Raw genomic sequence first — 21,112 nt, forward strand, 5'->3', positions numbered from 1 at the left:
GCACAGTACGTCGAACTTTGAGGCAGATGGGCTACAGCAGCAGAAGACCACACCGGGTGGCCGGTGAGTGTAGATAACAGACAAATAAATATAACATATGTGGCAAAACCAATAAATTCAAATAAGTCAAATGACAAATTTAAAAACAGAAAAAGTCTTGGATATGTATATATTGTACATATGTAGAATTGAGGATAGAGAGAGACAATTCCAATATAAGCTAGACAAAGTTATACAATACCAACTTGCTTGAAAGTGGAAATAGGGCAAAAATGAATGCTTAATGCTGGTGATAAAATGCCTCAATATATAAAAATATCTCTCTAAATATGTAAAGGCAAAATCTGGACCCATAAAAAAAAACCCATAAATATCCATAAATATATAAAAAATGTATTGAATGTTAATTCATAATGGGTAGATTTCTCCGTTCAGACACAAGCTTAAAACTAGTAATTAACATGTAGTTAATATTGGCATAAATCATTTAGTGAACAAAAAGGGAATCTCATGATCTGCTGCATGGATGAGAAGTGTATGCCCGAAGCTATGAGCTGCTGTTTATAATGTCAATGGAGCGGAGCTGCTCCGGCTGAAATATGGGAGTGGCGCATGCGTGTTTAGCTTAGAACCACCCAGACGATGTAAGCCAGGTAAGCAGTGTCAGGGAAACTGGCGCACAGGTAGTGGACCAATACCTGATGTATTGTGATGTATACCTTATAAAAAGGATAGAGATGTGTGTCCTGTGTGTAGGAGAGAATGAATGATCATGCATATGCTGTCTTCTAAATGTAAGCATTTATGCATCTGTATTAATCTTGGTGTACCCACCAATCCCTTTCACCCTTTTTAGTTTCCCCTATTCATAATATGAAGAGCTAATTTCATGCCGTCTAATATCCCCCAATAAGTTCCAACTTATCCCCCTATTTTGTTTTACAGAATTCATTCTCTACTCCACACAGGACACACATCTCTGTATAAAACACGATACATCGCTTACACAGCTGAAGCTTACGCTGTCTGGATGGTTCTTGGCTAAACACGCATGCGCCACTCCCAGATTTAGGCATGAGCTGCTCCCCTCTATTGACATTATAAAATGCAGTGCATACAGCACACTTTTTGTTTTGTTTTTTGTTCACTGATTGATTTATGCAAACATTAAATTCAGATATTTTTCTATATTTAAGCATATTATGACCATTTTATTGCCAGCTTTAAGCATTAACTTTTGTCTTTTTTCCACTTTCAAACCAGCTGGTATTGTCAAGTTTATATTTGAATATTGTCCATTTCTCTATTTTCTATTTATATCCCAGATATTTTTCTGTTTTTTTTGTCTTTTTAATGCATTCTTTTTGCCATGTATGTAATATTTATCCTTCTGTTATCTCCATTAATTGTACTTATATTTATTTTATCCTCTGTCTTAGGGCCCCTTATTCTGAAAGACTCTGTGACACTGAAACGCGTTGCGATATTTAGTCAGCTGCAGCATCCTATGTCTTCCTCTGCTTCATACCATCCTGAAGGAGCTGGATGAGTGTGTAGGAGAGGAGACTGACACAGGCACACACAGGCTGAAGCTGACCAAACAAGTATTTCTTGTGAATATCCTTTGATTGTTCAAGATGGGAAAACATTTTCTAGTCATGGACAACCCCTTTTATAACATTTATTATAATGGTCTGTTTTGTTCTCTAAATTCTCCAATTTTTCCCCCCACTATTTCTTAACACTTTACAGGGCGCATCAACGAAGAACTAATGACGGCGTTTCCCTATGTGTGCTCTATAACAATATTATATAGTCTTTTTAAAACCAGTTCCATGCTTTTAAATGTATGGTGCTAAATTGTATTCTATTATTTCTGAGAAGCTGTTATGGTGCTAAAAATGATTAATCTGTGAATACTGCCAAATCCTCTAGGGATAGTGTATATTGTGTCTCCATAAACTGAGTGCGAGATTTTTTTTTTGCAGGTTCATAACTCCATCTTAGCTTGTTTTTGGGTGTGTGTGGTTTTTTGTTTTTTTTTTTTTTGGTTTTTTTTTTTTTTCAAATATTTTAAAGCAAAATTATCTTATGCAATTTCTGCTGCCTTGTAAAGAAGCATAAAAGGAAGATGGGTTGCACTCTGTTCTTTATAGGGTTAAGTGTTGATATTAAATATTGGATAAAAACAAAATACAGTAAGTAAATCCTGACTGGATTGTTATGAGCAGGGTGAGTGATTGACATCTCTCTCTTAATAGTGTGTGTGTGTGTGTGTGTACAAAAGGCTGCCAATGAATGAACATGGAAGTGTCCTGTCTCTCAGAATTTCTTCTCCATATGAACCTATATCACAGAATTTAGCTTCTTGCTCTCATTCATTTTCTGTTCTCAAATGGGTTAAAGGTTATAATATGAGCATTACAACTAAACTGTTGGGCTATATGTATTGTGTGTTTGATTAAACTATTATTTATAGAGCCCCATAAATTCCATGGTGCTGTACAATCATTGAGGAGTTCACATACATTACATTAAGACGAGAACAAATACAAGTCCAAAATACAAAACTACAGTGATTGGGAATCTATATGGGATGGTAGATGGAGACACTAGGTGAGGGACCAGGTGGGTCTGAAGGTTTGGAAGGTGGGGGGCAGTCTGACACATTTTGATAGAGAAGTTTGACATGTAGTTGTATATTTTGCTATTGCAGAGAGCACAAGAAATAGATTGCTTGGCTCTGTATTGTTCTTGTATTGCTCTGTATTGAGCACCCTACAGTAGCTGCCATCATTGACTTGGTGCATCATTGGTGTTGTGTGCATTCTCTGTGGTGCCTTCACAGTAACATCACTTTTTATCTCTGCTTTAACTCTTTGCTTTCCACTTTCTAACTTGTCTAGAGCCTGGAAGAGGAGATAACATCTATTCTGTTTAGTAAAGAACGCTTTCCTATCTTGTCTTCTAACCACTGGACCGCAGAGGGCAATGTTGTGAATGATGGTGCACACAGTGCCACCTTATGCGTTACTCACTCTCCGCCACTGTCTGAGGTGCACTTTTTCTTCATAATCTGTAATGTTTTCCCTGTCTTTCCATTCTCTGCCTCTAAATGAGAAGGCAATGCCTGCCTGATAACTTGACTGTTAGACAACATATTTCTTTCAAGGCTTTTATTTTGTCTACAAGATGGTTGTTTAAAAATATAATCAGACTTTTTATTATTGTTCTGGCCCTTCTAGTTTTTGGCTTATTTTTAAATCTTTTGTATGTCTGAAATTTAGCTACAGGATTGTTTCTAACAAAACCATTGTACCCACTGTACTATGTCTGCTTCATGTTATAAAGGGCCATACTTACATAAATATTTACTTTCCAAAAGATTACAAATGTACACAATATACTTTGTATACTCGGTAATTGTATTTCTTGTGTCTGTTGTTATGAACATTCTACTTAGTCTCAAACATCATGCACATGTTTTTTTCTCAACTTTCTGCATTACTATCCTCTTTATTGTTTATACAGGCATCTAAAATCAACTTTTAAAATTATGCTAATGAGCCTGAAAGTCTTTTGGGGCAGTTCCCAGAGCCCCTCCTGCTGCAGATTCACAGGTTGTTACACTGTCTCTCCTCTAACACTGTCACTGCCTCTGTTCCTGGTATAATTGTAAAAGTTGATTCTAGTAGGAAGGGCCATTCATAACAGACATAAGAAGATTACCACAGTCACGGTGCCTGTATCTGAGTAATTGTCCTTGGTTTATCATGCTTGATTTTGATGGTAGATTTCCATTAAGTTCCATCCCTTATTCCTTATGATTTAATTTATTTATGGATTAAGTTGCTGTTGGCCTCTATCAAAAGTAACTGTTTATATTTTAGTATAATTATACATGAGAGCGTATATGTCACAAAATAATAAAAACAACTGTTTCATTTTAGGATTTTTTTTTTGGACTTGAAAATGTATTTTTCTATTTTGTGGAATATTAAAAATTATAGAAATATTTTGGTTTAATGTATTCTACTGTTGGCCACTATATGAAGCATCTGGTTACATTGTCACCACATGGCACAGAAGACAATTGATTGGAATTTATCTCTTGCTTTTAGAAGAAGAAAAGTTCAAAAGCAGGAGAACAAGTTTTGAAAACAGAGATTTATACATGGTTTTGTCCTGATCTTGTTGCTACAGATCCGTACTAAAACCTGCAAGGGCCAGTTCAAATCTCTATTAGGTTTTCAGTTATTTCCTTTAGTTATTTTAGCCCAACCTTGAGTGGTTGAACACACAGAACAGGTACAAGTCTCTTTCCAATGTCAGAGATAAAGTATACAGTAATGGAAAGACTTGCACCTGTTCTGTGTGTTCCACATCTCCTGGTTTTGACTCACAGTAACTGGATGAAATAACAAAAGACCTGAAGGAGATGTTAACTGGTCCTAACTGTGAAATTGTGCCAGCAAATCCTTCCCATCACGATATCACTGGTCTAGTTGCCAACTGTGGGAAATATTAAATAATGATTCTGTAATTTGTTATTCCTCAAATGCGTAAAGCTCCAGAATATAAGTAAATATACAATTATAATTACATTTTCTTAAAATTGTTGCTTAAAGAAACAGGTCACCCCTAAAGTCAGTAATTATATCACAATTTTTATTGATGAGCTGAACAATATTTACCTCTTTGTATAATATGTTTGTAGTTCTTGGTTTGTTGTTCTCTATAGGTTGTCTGTTTGGCCCACATTGTGTTTATCTACTTGTGTGTTTGTGCCCGTTATGATTCTATTACATGTTCCATCTTCGTGTAATGTTTTACCACGTTGCTATTTTTTTTCCGTCAAGGTTTTATTGTTTTTACGTTAATCTTTTTGTATTGATTATGTGTCCTTTTATGTATACTTGTGTCCTACAGAAACTTTTGCCCAGAACACGAGGGATGCGCACTGGACTGAGTGATGCTCTTGAGGTGCTCAGATTGTACTATAAGTACCAATATGTTCATCTTGATCACCATCACATTTTTCAACTTTTCTGTTGACTTCATCACTTTTTTTATTTATTCTCCATGAAATGCAGAAATCTATTTTTTAATTTTTGTTTTGGTTATTTATTTATTCATTTATTTTTATTTTCCTCATCCATTTTCATATAGAACTCAGATGAGACACAGAACATAGTGGAGGAGAAAAAGCAGGCAGATTCTGACATTACACACACAACTGTCAAGGAAGACCTGAAAGCTGAAATAAATGGAGATATTGAGCACTATAACGATGTCAGTGACCAGAATGCAGAAGTAAAAGATTTGGATAAAAATGACACCCAGTCATTGTCTTCATATGATAGTAGTAGTGAAAGTGAGAATGAAGAGGTAGAATACAAAGCTGAAAGTAGAGCTTCGGATCACGTTATACCAGAAGAGCCCGAAGAAAGTGTAGAGGATGTCAAGGAGGTTGAACCAGTTAAAGAATCTCAGATAAGTGAAGACCATGCTGTGACGTTAACGGTTACGGAAATACAAGAAAAGACTGAAGTTATATCCCAGGAAATCACAGTTAGTACTTTTGAAAGTGAAGAGAAAGTTGAAGAAGTGCATGAAGTTCACCTAGAGGAGCAAAACAAGATTAATGGCGATGTGTCTCACATCGACGTTGATTCTTCTTCCCAAATTATTTGTTGTTCTGAGGTAAATGGTTAAAACTTAGCAGGTGTTTTCTTATACACCTATACATTTTATTGCAGTGAGTGATACCACTGCTTTTTTATGGAGGTCCATAAAAAAAATAGGCCATACTAGTGATTATGGCTTCTATCTGCAATTCTTTACACTTCCACATTCATTATACCATCTTTTCTTTTCCATCTTTAATTGCACAATAATTTTCCACTTTACATGTTTGTTTTACTTTTGTCTTTCCTGAATGTGTTCTCTGTATTTTAGACTTGTCTGTATAATTCTTTGTTAGTTCATTATAGATACATAATAACTACTAATTATAAAGCTTCATAAAATTCCTATTAGTCTCCTCCTTCCTGTGTTTTATGTATGTGCTGATGTCTCTAAAATCTTCGACTTTCTCATTCCACCCACGGTATTTGAGATCTATCTATCTATATAGCAGCCTCTTCATGAGTGTGTATTAACATTTTACAGAACCTGCATGGTCAGTGTTCTAAATCTTTAGGTGGGTAAATCTACCATTCTCTAATTTAAGTGCTGTTAAAATGATGTAGGCCACCTTCACATGGTATTATCCAGTCCATTGAATATGTTCTGTATGACGGCCATTCCCTGCAGTCATGCTTTTATTACATGACATAAGGTGGGGAAGGTAAATTAGGACTCCTAACATCATAGATGACTGATGGCAATCTGGGTCCCAGGGCAGTGCTCAGTCTAGATTTAATAGCCGTTATACAGTCACCCATTTGTATGAACTGAATACGCCTGTGTGAATAGGACCTAAAAGAATAGATGCTGCTTTGCCTGGATTTTGAATCCGCACACACCCACCAATAGGGTATCATAACAGATTTTTAGATACTTATGTACTTTTAGCAGTACAGGCAGTCCCCAACTTCGTATATGTAACCCACTTTCTCATTCACTTGAATAAAATGATAGTGTAATGACATTGGATAACTGGTACAGCTACTGATAAAAGTACATACCTGTGCCTAGTAAATAATCAAAAAGTTGTGGTTCCTGAAATTGACCCCTACAATTAATATTAAGGGAAGGCTATCATATTTTATAGTTCCAAGATTTATTAACAAGACCTCATACCTTGCTCCTTCTAGCCTTTTTTTTCTTTGGCTTCCTTGGATAGAGAAAAGCTACTCAAAATGTTCCTATGTTCTGTGTACAAGAATGATATGCTTCTTTCTCTGTAGCCTCCAGTGGTGAAAACAGAGATGGTCACACTTTCTGATGCCACACAAAGGACAGAAATTTCAACAAAAGAAGTTCCAATAGTTCAAACTGAGACAAAAACCATTACCTTTGAATCTGCGCAGGTAGAGTTACTTACATGGCTGACAATTAGATATGTGACATGTAATCTATGGAAACAACATACCTAGGTCATGAAAAATTAGTTCTGTACTCCATCCTCATAATATCTTTAGTTGTGGAAAGTTTTTTTTATACTAACCTCTTCTCGGAAGAAAAAGCCTTGTGCTTAACATCTTCTCTTTATGAAAATGATAACTTGCTCCAGAGACTCTGGGAATAAATGTCATCTTTGCTCCATGTTTCTAGTGACAGTCTGCAGGATCTTGTTACGTATTTGTAAATGTGCGCTGCAGCAAAAATGAGTACAAATGATATCAGTAGTTTTGTCAAATCCAATTACTTGACTATTTCTTAGGCCATTAAGTCATTACGTGCTGTCAACACGTAATTGAATAAATCATGTGAATATAGGATAAAATCTTAAACATCACATGTTCCATGCAAGCACAGCCTGGGGAGCAGTTTGATTCTGCTCTGATCATATAGTTGTTGTTGTGTTTTGTTTTTTTTTTGCGGGGGGGGGGGGGTGGAATTAAAAGCCATTATTGTATGTATTCCCAGGATGGGAGGCAATGTAATTTTATGTTGCCTTCTACAGTATGCCAAGGTTGCAGCTTTGCTAAACATGCCGAGTGTGCATTATTAATAATACAGAAATAATAAATGACATTCAGTATATAGGACCGGGCACTGCTCCATAACTGACCTGCCTATGTTTGTATCAAATTTGCATTGTTCTGTATTAATGTCATCTTGTCATTATGCCCCCCCCCCCCCCTTCCCCCATAAAGCTGGATGGTGCTGGAGACAGTGAACCAGGGATTTTACTGAGTGCTCAGACAATCACATCCGACTCCGTTCTGACCACTACAACAACACACATCACCAAGGTAAACTGAGATTGTATTCAGGTCTTCCACATTTGCGGGTGCTTACTAGCTCCAAGCTGGTAGAATCCTTTTATCTTTCCGGCAGTCATTTATTTATGGATAATACTGTGGAGTTGACCAATCACATAAATATTTAAAGGGGTAGTCTGATTTGGACATATCCGTACATTTCTTCAATTTGATGTTAAAAAAATTTGGAGCTGTGTGAAGATAATTTCCCATAGATGTATTATCCATGTCCCTTGGTAATGGACACTGAATCCAGGTAATCAGTCAGGCCTCAATAGTGCATGTCTGGCCACTACTGAAAGAATAGTGGTGGTCGTATACAAGGGGGATTATGTAATTAGGTGGCTACATTTATGGGAAATTGCAATCTGACATTAACTCTTATTTTAATAACATACAATTAAATAAATGTATATTTATTGCAGATTACATTTATTGTGAATGCCCAGGTGAGAATACTCCTCTAAGTTTTTAAATATTATAAAATAATGAATATAGTTTGTGTAAATCAACAAAAAAATTGTAAGTCTTACTTTTGTCTTTGGTTGTTACGACAAACATGAGCTATTTGTTCTATTTGCAGACTGGAAAAGGAGGAGTATCTGAAACCAGAATTGAAAAACGTATTGTTATCAGTGGCGATGCGGACATTGATCACGATGAGGTAGGCTGAGTATTGAGTAAAGCTAAAATTATGCATTTCTAAATTTTGATTTATAGAATGCATATACTGAGACAGTAATAGAGCTTAAGCTTCCAAAAAAAAATAAATAGCATAATGGTGAATATTTATTGATCTGTGGTCTACTAGGTGCTGGGGTAAACCAGCAAGGTACTCCTTCAGAATTGTATCAAAAGTCTGCATATGTATTCAGTGGTGGTTAGCTGCTTTTGTATCTGCTCATAATCTTTATACTAGCTTGACCCTTTAATAAGAAGAATAATCTTTATAGATGGATATACCACCCAATGAAAGGAAGCAGCACACCACAAGTAAAGGAAAATACCTTTGTGGATTTATCCCATGTACAATCACTTAAGCACCTCACATTTTAATTTATCCACCCCACCCCCCTTCCTCCCCATAGTGCTAGCAGTCACACCCTGCTCTATGCACTGCTGTGTGGGAGAGGGTTTGCAGAATTGTAGAAGTACATGCATCCTCTGCATTTGTAGCTGAACTTGGGGGCAGGGGAAGGGGGGAAGGTTCATAGAATCATGCTCTCTACATATTTATAACATATTTTGGTGAAAGTTTATTTACTTTTACTACTTTAATCGGAAAAATGATTTGACACTTTTTTTTGCCATTTCACCACACATAAGTGTTTAAAAAAACCTTATCAAAAGGCTCTACAGTCCCCAAAATGGAAAATGTTGCCTTACACATGTCTATACACTGAAGTATGAACAAGTTGAGGTTGCAGAATCTGGTGATATGGGAAAACCTTTTGTGTTATGTGTTCCCCATGTGGATACATGACAGCGTCATTAGTGGTAGCCTTTACCCACTACATAGTAAATGGTAATTGAAAGAAAATAATTTCTGTAAATTGTGACCCTGAGACATTTCGGATATTTTCCTAGGCATTAGCACAAGCAATTAAGGAGGCCAAAGAGCAGCACCCTGACATGTCTATAACTCGCGTGGTGGTGCACAAGGAGACAGAGGTGACTGAGGAAGGTGAAGAAGAATAATCAGATGGTAAGTAACTGTCCGAAAATATTATAGCTTTTTATTTTGACTGGCTAATTCAGGTCCTGCCGGTGCTGTAGTGATGATATAGATTTTTACAGGCACCATTGCATATTTTAGCTTTTACATAAGTTGGTGTACAGGGATGTATGCTGGTTGTAGGTCATGGTCGGTAGTTTAGGGAGAGGTCCAACAATAGACAAGTGACCTGCTTTTGCAGTAGTTATGTTACTGAATGACCATTTATTTGACATTTTTATTATTAATTTTATATTCTTATCACTACATATTAGTTACATATTATCTCAATGTATCTCTGACAATAACTGCATATATTGTTTTACTGTTTTGTATAGGTTTTACTGGTTATGATATTAAATGTATAACGAATTTAACCATTGTAGAGATGTATTTTAGTAGATACAACTCTGTATACCAGTACATTGGGCTTCTAATGGGCAAAGTATCCACATTTGAGTCTAGTGCCCACTGGAAATGTTCCTATCTCCCATGCAAGGTTGGAAGATTGAATCTAAACAATAATCAAGTTTAAAGGGGTTGCCCAAGTAACTAAACAAAAAAAGCAAGGTTCCCTGGGTGGGTGGCACTCCCACCCGACCACTTTATCAGGTGCTCAGCCGCCTGGAAGTTTCCAGAGTGGAGCTTCCATGTCGCCGTAAACAAACGGGAGGGACTGAGGAGGTAAGTACAGTACTTGTTAATTTTTTTAATTTGTAATTCCTCTCCCGTCACCTCACTTGTTTTTGTTAGTCTTGGACAGCCCCCTTAAATATAATGATATAATAGACTCCCCCTTACACAAGATTAGTTTTTGCCCAGTATGGCCAAATGATTGGATTCATCCCTTGACTTTTTTCCTTGCGTAATTCCCAGTAGCTTGCATTCCATTCAGAGCTACGGTGGGGATTCCCTAGAACCTCAGCACCAACATATATGTGAAATACTACATGGTCAGTAGTGCTTAATACTGCAGCATACAAACTGTATATAAATTTGTTTTTCTTTTTATATCCACATTGATGGCAATATACGAACTATATATATTATATTATATTATATTATTATTTGAATTTTTTTTCTTTTTACTCTAGCTGTAAATAACTGGGTTAACAAAAATAATAATAAATATAATAATTACTAATTAATTAATAATTACTAATCTTTACAGATTACGCTGCGCTGCACAGAGCTTGCCAAATTGGTCCCTGTCCCCAATGGGGCTCACAATCTAATCAGCCTACCAGTATGTATTTTGGGAGTGTGGGAGGAAACCCACGCAAACACGTAGAGAACATACAAACTCTTTGCAGATGTTAACCCTGGGACTTGAACCCCGGTCCCCTGCAAGGCTGTAATGCTAACCACTAAGCTGCCGTTCTTCCGCATATGTATCTATAGACTGTCACTCGTTCCAGCGACTGTCTGTCGCAGGTAAAAAAACTTTCTACTTGCTTCCGTATATACTTCAGTATAAGCAGACCTGAGTATAAACCAAGGTACCCAATTTTAATACAAAAAACTGGGAAAACCTATTGATTCTAGTATAAGCCAAATTTGGGTTTTTCAGTACATTTTAATATATGGTATATAGCCAGCACCCCTCACGCCAAGTATGCCTGCCCAGCCTATTTAAACTAAACCCTCTGTACGCCCACCGCAGGTCCTCTTCTGTCTTCTGAAGCTCTGGCTCTGGGTCCCTCATTGCTGTAGCCAATTGTTGCTGGGCAGTGTCACTCAGCTATATGTTTTTTAGACTTAAGGATAAGATTTTATACCTTGTATATTAAAAAATATGTTTTAAGGTGTAGCCACATTGCTTGATTGTCAACCTTAGTATAATCTGAGTTAGGGTTTTTCAGCACATTTTTCGAGTATATACGTACTTATTTCCGAAAGGTCTCTGCTCCATACATGTGTGATTTGGGTCAGTATTTTCTCTTTATTAAATATCATATTATAAAAAATGTAAAGCTAAAACTAAAAAGACACACATAGTCGCCTACTCTCCTCTTCAGCCCGATCTCGGTGCTTGTCTTCTTTAATGTTGAAACCTGGGAGATGCTGGGAGAATGAGGAGATGTCATGTGGGAGGAGAGAATTCACTTCCGCATTGTAGAGGGAGGTGGCGAGGGAGGGCATAATAAGCAGCCCGGAGCACTGAACAGTGTGTTAATGTTAAATAAGACCAGCGCTGAGATCTGGCTGAAGAGGAGAGTAGGTGAGTATGTGTAGTGTGTTTTTTCCTTTTGGGTAATGGTAGATTTCCTTTAAGTGTCTGACCTTCTTCATAGAGAACGGCTGTCAATGTAGTGCAGGACACAGCTTGGCTTGGGATACATTTAATCATACATTCATCCTTTGGAAAGGTGTAGTCGGTTAGTTGGTGCCTCCGGATATACTAGATTATCTAGGCTATCACAATGAGCCCTAGTTATAATCTTTCCAAGAAAAATCAATAAAAGATTTTAGAAACTGTCTGAGGTCTCATGCATGATATATTTTTGGGATGTCCAGATGTATTTCTATAGGCTCATAGACATGGCTGTGGTTTCCATGGCTCAGCATGTGACCAGACTGCTGGAGCTGCAAAACTCGGCGGAGGTCCTATTCCTCGCAACAAGGCACCAAGGGTCCCTAGTTTGTGGCCCATGTAATGCTCACACTTGTGTGCATGAGGCCTAAACAATATATGTTTGCAGACTCCAAAAATTTCCAATTTTTACCAGTAGATGGCAGCAAAACTTTAGATACAGGTAGCAAAAAGTGTACAGACTTGCAAGTAAAAGATCTGTATGGACATTTATTATATTCAGATACTGCAGATAGTCAAGTGATTTTTATAATCAAAGTTTTTTGGGTGTTTTGGCTAAATGGATTAGCAGATCCAAAGTGACCCTCAGTGGTCTATACACACAGCTCGAAGGGGGTTCAAATACAATGAATAGCATTGAAACATCAATGACCAATACCATTCTGAAACTTGGGTAAATCTGATTCACAACATAACATGTCTTGTCTCACAATTTTCATGCACAAGGGGAGGTACAATAGGATAGAAAGGTCATGTGGGGGGACTGGAGGGGTGCTGAGGGAGCAGTGGGGATGGTGAGATAGTGTTACAGCCTGTGAAGCTGCAGCATGGAGGTACTCTGGTAACACCTTCTGGCCCATTAGCATAATTCTAAAGGTTGATATTAGAAGGAAGGAGGCCAGGAATAACACACATAAGAATATTTCCACAGTCATAATGCCTGGATCTATGAGTAAGTGCCCTTGTTTGCTTCAGAGGGCAGTAACTTTGGATCCCTGGTACCTAGAATCCCAAGGTGCATCTCCTCTTTCATATGAGAATTTTGTTTATAGGTGGTACCGGAAATACTGACTGTTAAAGAAAACCTACCATCTCTAATCCTTGAGTGGCCTGTAACTTTATAAATCTTTTATCGCCTACTATGCAAATATCTGAAAGAGGCCACTGGGGCGTGGCGTAGCTGGAGCTGAAGCTACACAGCGTGGCTACTCAACGTTGTAGTAGCCTCTTTGGATCCTCCAACTATGAGATCTTCAGCGCGCAGCTCCTGGTAGCTGCACTCACTCGTCTGTGTTCTGCATAGGCTATCTATGCAGAGCTGGCGGCTGTACAGTAGCTCCGGCTTCACAGCCAGCTCTGCATAGATAGTCTATGTGCGCGCAGCTGCCAGGAGGCTACCGGGACGTGGCTCCCAGAATCCAGGATGTATCTCATACCTCTTTGGCCTAAGATGTGCCACCCTTTGAGGATGTATGGGAAGTGTTCTTTCCAGGGTAAGGGTTAAAAGTTAAAATGTATTGTGCCATTTAAGGCCCTGTTCACATCCTGTGTAAGGACATCTGTTCTCTTCCATCATAAGGGTGTGAATAGATGGAGTTGCCTGCACACGGCCGAGATGCAGTTGTGATGTGGCCGACTGTGTCGATTTAGGGAATTATGAGGGTAATTCATAGTGAAATTATTTAGTGAGTTTTATGTTGACAGTACATGAAACTGTCGCTCAATAATTTTGGGCATTCCAGGAATCAGCATAATTCATATACAAGTGGGCACTTAAAATCTAAGCTAATATGTAATTAGTTGTTATTTAAAATTTGTAATGGAGAATTAAAATTCTACCGGCCCTTTAATCAGTTCGTTGATTTCCTTCGCGCAGAGAAGACACAGGACAGAAGATGGCCGCTGGTCACATGTCCACACCTGCCAGGGCGGATCATGTGATCACTATTTTTGGCTGTAGTCGGTTGGTTGCAGTGCATCCAGTATGGCCAGTGTTGTGGTGATGGCAGTTACACATCATTACTATGGTAACAGAGCAGGACAGTCTGTTAGATCATCACTGGGAGCAGAGCATAGGACGTACGAGGAGTTACTGAGAACTAAAGGATTATGGGACTTGTAGTTTCCAGTGGCGGCCATCTTTGTGATAACCACCTACTTTAGAGAGGCCATAAAATGTTGTGAATCATAAAATCAATCTATTTAAGCATCATTTTTAGACTAATGAGTTTTGTTATATTCATTTATCTATAGCATAATGGGTTTTTCTATCAGACGTTCATATTTCTGGAATACCACTTTAACTCTCCCTTTTTTTCAGGAAAGGTTGGACAGAGGTGACTGTTTGTTCACCCCCATTCAATCAATGTGTTCAATTAGGGAACTAGATGCTGTTGCTGCTGCGGCTATTGCTCCTGCTCAACTTCTGGGTAGTTGCCCTAATAAATACTCACTCCTCCAATCTGGGTTTGGCATACTGCATAGATCAGTATCACTGAGTGATTGATTGGTTTGTGTGAATGGGCTCAAGGGAGTGTTTTTTTTTTTTTTTTGTATTTTGGTAAAAACAGCTTACTCAGTCTTTTGCTATAACCCTGATAAGTAGTACCAAGCAAACAAAAAAATCCTTGCTTATAATCTTGGTAAACACCTTTAGCTTATAGCCGTATACATATATAACTGACAGTTTAACTTAACGTCCCTGAGATAAGATTTTGAGATGACAATTTTGAGATAGTGAATGAGAAGTAAACAGATATTTTACTGTGCTTAAGCAACTCGTCTGACAGCAAAACACAATAACAATTACAGTTGCAACTCATTTTCCCAAATTACTGTCTTGCTGCTTTCATTTTGGCAAGTAATTTGTTCTAGTACTTCATTGACAGTTTGTTGTGTTGTCAAAATGATGGGATCTTCATTTTCTTTCTACAAACACAGGCATTGCTTGTTAGTTCCTAGCCATTTCAGGAATAGCACTTCTGTACTGTACTGTCATTACAAGATACAGTATGGCGTTTTTAAAAAAAAAAATTCTGTGATGGAACCCCCACAGATCACAAGAACAGAGGTTCGATGCACCCCGGTTGGCCCCCTCGTTGCTAAGTGGAGCAGCCGAATGTGTGAATGGTTACATTGCTCCTTTCTTTTCTATGAAGCTGACGGAGTTTGTCGCGGGAAAACCGCTTAAAACTAATGTAAAGAGGGAATGCTATAAACCGCATTGTTAGTTTATAGGTGGTTCCCTTAGAAACCACCTCTGATTTTCTCATATAGGGTAGTTTGCCTTACACTCATTAACCTTTTTTTCCAAAAAGAACTAACCTGAAAATAAGGCCTTAATTGATATTTTCAGCCTTTTCATAGTACAATTGAAATATAAGCCCAATCCAGAAAATAAGTCCTAGTTACAATGGCTATATCTTTTGAAATGTGGCTCTTAGAAACACAGTTGTGGTGTCATTTTAAATCATTTGCACAGGGATTATGTTTTAAGGTGCCACCAGAGATATCAACAGTTGAATTTACAGTTGGGTGTGTAATTTTCATATACATCTTCAACACCCGTCTGTAACTTTATTTTGTGTATATTTGACTTTTGCACCCAGAAACGCAAATGTATGGCATTGATGGGGAGATTTTCCTCTTTAAAACGTCACCTGCTTCTAGGTGCTGAATGCAGCATGAGGGAACTGACAGGTGCAATGCTACAAGCAGTCACGTAGAGGAAGTTGGGGCAATATTCGCAAGAAATTCACAATGGAATTGAGGGTTTTCAGAGTTCTCAAGGTGCTCCAGAAGATGATGGTATAATCGTACTCATAGAATTGTAGAATTTTCTTTTGTTTGTTTACGAAAGAAAAAAATGACCCCTAAGTCACTATTTGGAGGAAAAAAGACCCTTTCTTATTTTCAGAGAAACACAGCCACACATTTAGCTTTGTAACACCTCCATTTGTTCAATTTAACTAGTTTACTATTTTTTTTTTAGTTTTACAGCTAGGTGCTTCAGTTTATTAGGTAGTACTTGACCCTTGCTTCTTCAGTACAGACTATCTTTGCTCAAAAGGTTATTACGTGTCCACAACCTGCCTTGATGCCTGTTACTTAGAAGGAAAAGACCATGCAATCTCCACATATGGAAACAGACTGCCAAATAAGCCAATAAATGCAGGATTATATATATATATATATATATATATATATATATATATATATATATATATATATATATATATATATATATATATATATTGGAGTATAGGGACATAATGAAAGAATTGGCAATTTTACCAGAGTGCTTATTTAACTATTCAACTGGGTTGAGTACATGGACTGTCTTGGAATATTCCTCCTTAACCTCCCTTTCTTACATCAGTTACTCAGTAGCTTATTGGCCCTGCTGCTTTTTTCGTAAAAACCAAGCCTGTTCTTTCCAAAGCAGTAAATGTATAATCTGGGAGTGTATGGAATCTGTCTCAATAATTCTGGTGAATGTTTACTTTTATGCTGTGCTTCCAAGGTGTGTAGTTGTTCCTTGTGACATTTAAAGGGGTATTCTCATATGGGAATATGCATTTATTTAAATTCATCTGCCATATATAAATATTTGTTCAGCTGTATGTTTAAAAAAAAATGTACCCGTGTGAAGATAATTTCGCATATATGTCCATATTGTCCCTTAAGGACAAGATAGTTGTCCTTGGAGACAATCTTGTAGTTGTTACCACACATGCACTTTTGAGGCACCTGACCACCATAGAACGGCTCTGGGACATGTAGTAACTCCCACAGCGAATTAATTAATAGCGAATTGAAGAAATGTGTGTGTATATAATAAATATTTAATATATTGTGTGACGAATGAAATGCATATATCTCTTGTAGTTGTGCCATCATTTGAATACATTTGCTTTTGTGCATACCACACAACATATGAAGGAGCAGTGTTCTTGGTATTCAGCATGTAATCTTGTTAGGTAGTCCTTCTAATATGACAATGTGAACACTTTTGTTATTCTCCTCACAAATTATATCCCCTTTTTATTTTTACCTTTTTGCTTTCAGAATAAAGTCCAAGATGGTTACAGAATGAAGAAACGCCAACAACGCAACGATGTCCTGCTGCTCATATCATAAATGATGTGACCAGGATTGGCAAGCATGACGGGACACCTGACGGTTAAGATGCCAACATACAACCTCAGCTTAACACCTGACTTGTGCTTTTCCACTCCTTTCTGCTTGTTTAATTTTTATAACCACTTCCTAACATTCATAGCTTTATAGTAGAGTTTTGTTTGCACAACTACTTTCTATTTTTGTAATTCTTGGTTGTATGTTTTGTGACCTATAACCTTTTAAAAAAGAAACAAAACAGAACCTCTGATCTGAGGATGCCGAAATCTGTGTAACTAATGTAGTTTTCCCACTTATTTGTATTTTTTTATGTTTATTTTCTTAAATATTACTTATTTACAGAATATGCAGGTGAATCAAATGTTTAGAAAGCATTCTTTTTTTTACACCTTTCCTACAATCCAATTCCATGTTCATTGGTATTTTTTTTTTTTCTACCGGCACTTGTGTTTTAAATTCTTGTTTAAACCAAGAGAGATAATATAGATACAACACAGCCTTTTTATTATATATTTGTGAAAAATAGCCAGTGGACATTTTATATGAAGTTGAGGCTTTTATTGGTATATAGTAGAGCAGGGGTCCCCAAACTACGGCCCGCGGGCCACTTGCGGCCCGCGGACCGTTTCTATCCGGCCCCCGTCCCATCCAGCGCCGAGCCCCGGGATCCGGATTTGTTATTTCGGGGCCCCCGGGCTGGCGCTCCAGTACGGCAGTCAGGCAGGGGCCTCCGTCCATCCGGACAGGAAGCTCCTGCCCGTCACTGAATAGTGCTCGATGCGGCCGGAAACGGCCGCTCGAGCACTATTACTGCAGGTGGAGCGATGTGGCCGGAAGACAACCCCGGCGCACATCGCTCCTTGAACCTGGATGCGCGGCCGCGTGATTACGTCATCACGCGGCCGCGCACCGCTTCCTGTCCGGCAGCAGCCCGAAGAAAGAAGATGCAGGAGCCAGAGGTAAGTACAGGGCTTTTATTATTTTTTTTAAAACAGCAGTAGAAACATTGTGGCTGCCCTAATATATGAAATTATGGATTATGGGGCAATTATAGAAAATAATAATGGAGGGGCAGCATAGGGAATAGTTATGAGGAGCAGGATAGGAAATAATTAATTATGAGGGGGCAGCATAGGGAATAATTAATTATTTCCTATGCTGCCCCTCATAATTAATTATTTCCTATCCTGCTCCTCATAATTAATTATTTCCTATTCTGACCCTCATAATTAATTATTTCCTCATAAGGGGTAGCATAGGAAATAATAAATTATAAGGGGCAGCATAGGAAATAATAAATTATAAGGGGCAGCATAGGAAATAATAAATTATGAGGGGCAGCATAGGAAATAATTAATTATGAGGGGCAGCATAGGAAATAATTAATTATGAGGGGCAGCATAGGAAATAATTAATTATGAGGGGCAGTATAGGAAATAATTAATTATGAGGGGCAGCATAGGAAATAATTAATTATGAGGGGCAGTATAGGAAATAATTAATTATGAGGGGCAGCATAGGAAATAATTAATTATGAGGGGCAGCATAGGAAATAATTAATTATGAGGGGCAGTATAGGAAATAATTAATTATGAGGGGCAGCGTAGGAAATAATTAATTATGAGGGGCAGTATAGGAAATAATTAATTATGAGGGGCAGCATAGGAAATAATTAATTATCAGGGGCAGTATAGGAAATAATTAATTATGAGGGGCAGCATAGGAAATAATTAATTATGAGGGGCAGTATAGGAAATAATTAATTATGAGGGGCAGCATAGGAAATAATTAATTATCAGGGGCAGTATAGGAAATAATTAATTAATTAATATTTTTTTTATTTTTAAACTTCAGTCCGGCCCTCCAACGGTCTGAGAGGGACAGTGATCGGCCCCCTATGTAAAAAGTTTGGGGACCCCTGTAGTAGAGCGTAGACCAACAGAGAGACCGCATCCAGCTACATATCGCCCCTTTATTTCTGTCCAGCTAGAAATGAACACTGCCGCTCCCTTTGGAAAAAGACAACTTAAACATTCCAGGAAAGGTGATATAAGTTTCATCTCTCCCAAAAGGAGGTTTACATTTGGCAGCTTGAAGCAACATTGTGCTGTTTGTTAATATTAAACCATATTCTAGAATTCACATATGTGAAGCACTTGGTTTTTATCTGTGTACATGGTAGAGTTGTCAGAAACCTAGTTAAACTCTGATGTATGTTTCCAATGTTTTGTAATGATTTATACAGGTTTTGGCATGTAGAAAGATACACTTTTTCTGAATTTGCCAATGACTTCACCCACCTTGGTTACCACTAGCAAATGTGTATTGAGTTTGTCTCTCGTCTTGATTTACAGTCGACAGTGTATAGTTAAAATGCCAAATTAGATTTATAGCAGCTTCAGGTTGTATTAAGAATATTTTGCTTTCTGTAATACTGTTTAAATAAAGTTTGTTTATTCTATTGAATACATGTATGTGTTTTAACTACTTGTTAAATATTTCCAAATATAATAAAGAATACGATGCATTGGACATTCTATCCTGGCCCTATTCCTCACCTACAGCCCCAATATACTTTAGTGTGCTGCCTTTCCATTGCTACTTCTATGTGGCTGCTTACATCTTCCTCAAATACCATGTTATACAAACACCCAATGAATTCAAGTGCCATGTCATTTATGAGTCCAGCCAAAATAGAAATAAATTATGTCTGAATAACTGAAGGTTGTCTTCCCCAATGACATGGGTACTATTGCCGGAATAGAATATTGATGCCCCTTGATCTAGGAAGTTGTTTTACGATTTTAATATATTAGATTTATAGAGGAAAGATATATCAATTATTTCTATATAAATTTAAGATTATTTAACCTTCTAAGAGAGAAGCCAATTCCATATTGAAGGGAACATTTCTTCCAGACTCCAAATGGTTCCCAGGAACAACATCCTATCTTCAGAAATCTAAAACTCCATAACTTATTATATTTCCTTAACCCCTTAAAGTGTAACTGAAAAGTTATGATTTTACCAATTATTTGATTCCCCCTTTTAAATCAATCAGAACAATGTCTACTTCGTGCTGCTCAACCTTTTCTTTCCAAAGTTATGGCATTTTCTCTTCTGAAAGTGTTTGACAAAAATCTTTCTTACCAGAGCTGAAGGGGGTGGAGACTGTCTATCGAAAAAGTTTGGAGCCCCTCTCTAAGATCCCCTCGAGGTTATGGTTGCTCGAGATGGGAGCAAATGTCAGGGGAGAAAGAAAAAGAAGGGAGAAAAACAGGCGCTTTTCTAGTGTAGTAGGTCAGATGAAGATGAAAATTGCTTAAAACTGTGATTAGTGCGCTCACCTTATAGCGCTCAAAAGAAGCGCCTTATTTAGATATATCCTTGGTGGCTGCCGGCTCCTCCTTCCAAATGCCCGTCGGTTCCAAATGCTCAGAGGACGCTGTGATGATGCATTCAAAAAAGCCCAAGTGTACATGTGGAAGAAAATGGGTGCCGGCGCTTGTGGATGGACTGCTCTCGATATGGTTCCATTAAAAGCGTATTTTATTTAATGTGCAACGCGTTTCGGCCCGGGAATCGGGCCTTCGTCAGGCATTAAAACCTGACGAAGGCCCGATTCCCAATAAAAATAACATACTATGGTGAGTTTAGGTACATGGGTATTATGCCTTTTTTTATTATACCTTGCATACCAGAAAAGTGGCGTATGAGGCATTAATGTCCCCACTGACTGGATGAAGATCAAATGTTAAAATTCTTTTCCTAGAACTGTCTGCTTACCATTTATCTCATGCACTGACTTTAAATTGTCCAAAAAAATATAGTATTTTTCCAATAAGCCAAAAACATGCTGATAAAAGATCATGAGATGTGTGGATTTTACAGAAATTATGAACCTAATTCCGTAATAAACTTTGCCACATGTTCATCACTGAGCGGTCTGGTGTGTCCCTTGATTCTCCTGATTCTGTTTATTCATCTTTGAATTCTTCACAAAACAGTTTTTAT

General features: G+C 37.7%; 1 protein-coding gene across 20 annotated transcripts in view; it reads left to right on the forward strand.

The window, feature by feature from the left end:
- The window catches only part of EPB41L2 (erythrocyte membrane protein band 4.1 like 2), a 99,621-nt gene extending 80,057 nt beyond the window's left edge, over positions 1 to 19,564 (forward strand). For 9 of the 20 annotated variants that reach the window (XM_072141533.1, XM_072141536.1, XM_072141529.1 and 6 more), the window contains 9 exons: positions 2,907 to 3,056; positions 4,930 to 4,983; positions 5,170 to 5,703; positions 6,912 to 7,034; positions 7,824 to 7,922; positions 8,357 to 8,380; positions 8,515 to 8,595; positions 9,519 to 9,636; positions 17,027 to 19,564. In XM_072141533.1, the coding sequence (XP_071997634.1) occupies positions 2,907 to 3,056; positions 4,930 to 4,983; positions 5,170 to 5,703; positions 6,912 to 7,034; positions 7,824 to 7,922; positions 8,357 to 8,380; positions 8,515 to 8,595; positions 9,519 to 9,629 (1,176 nt within the window). In that variant the 3' untranslated portion in view covers positions 9,630 to 9,636; positions 17,027 to 19,564. The remainder of the gene's footprint in view (positions 1 to 2,906; positions 3,057 to 4,929; positions 4,984 to 5,169; positions 5,704 to 6,911; positions 7,035 to 7,823; positions 7,923 to 8,356; positions 8,381 to 8,514; positions 8,596 to 9,518; positions 9,637 to 17,026) is intronic. The other 11 variants (XM_072141535.1, XM_072141549.1, XM_072141537.1 and 8 more) reach the window with 9 other exon arrangements.
- Positions 19,565 to 21,112: the final 1,548 nt, after the last annotated feature.

Source organism: Engystomops pustulosus, chromosome 3 (genome assembly GCF_040894005.1).
Source record: "Engystomops pustulosus chromosome 3, aEngPut4.maternal, whole genome shotgun sequence".
Classification (NCBI taxonomy): Eukaryota; Metazoa; Chordata; class Amphibia; order Anura; family Leptodactylidae; genus Engystomops; species Engystomops pustulosus.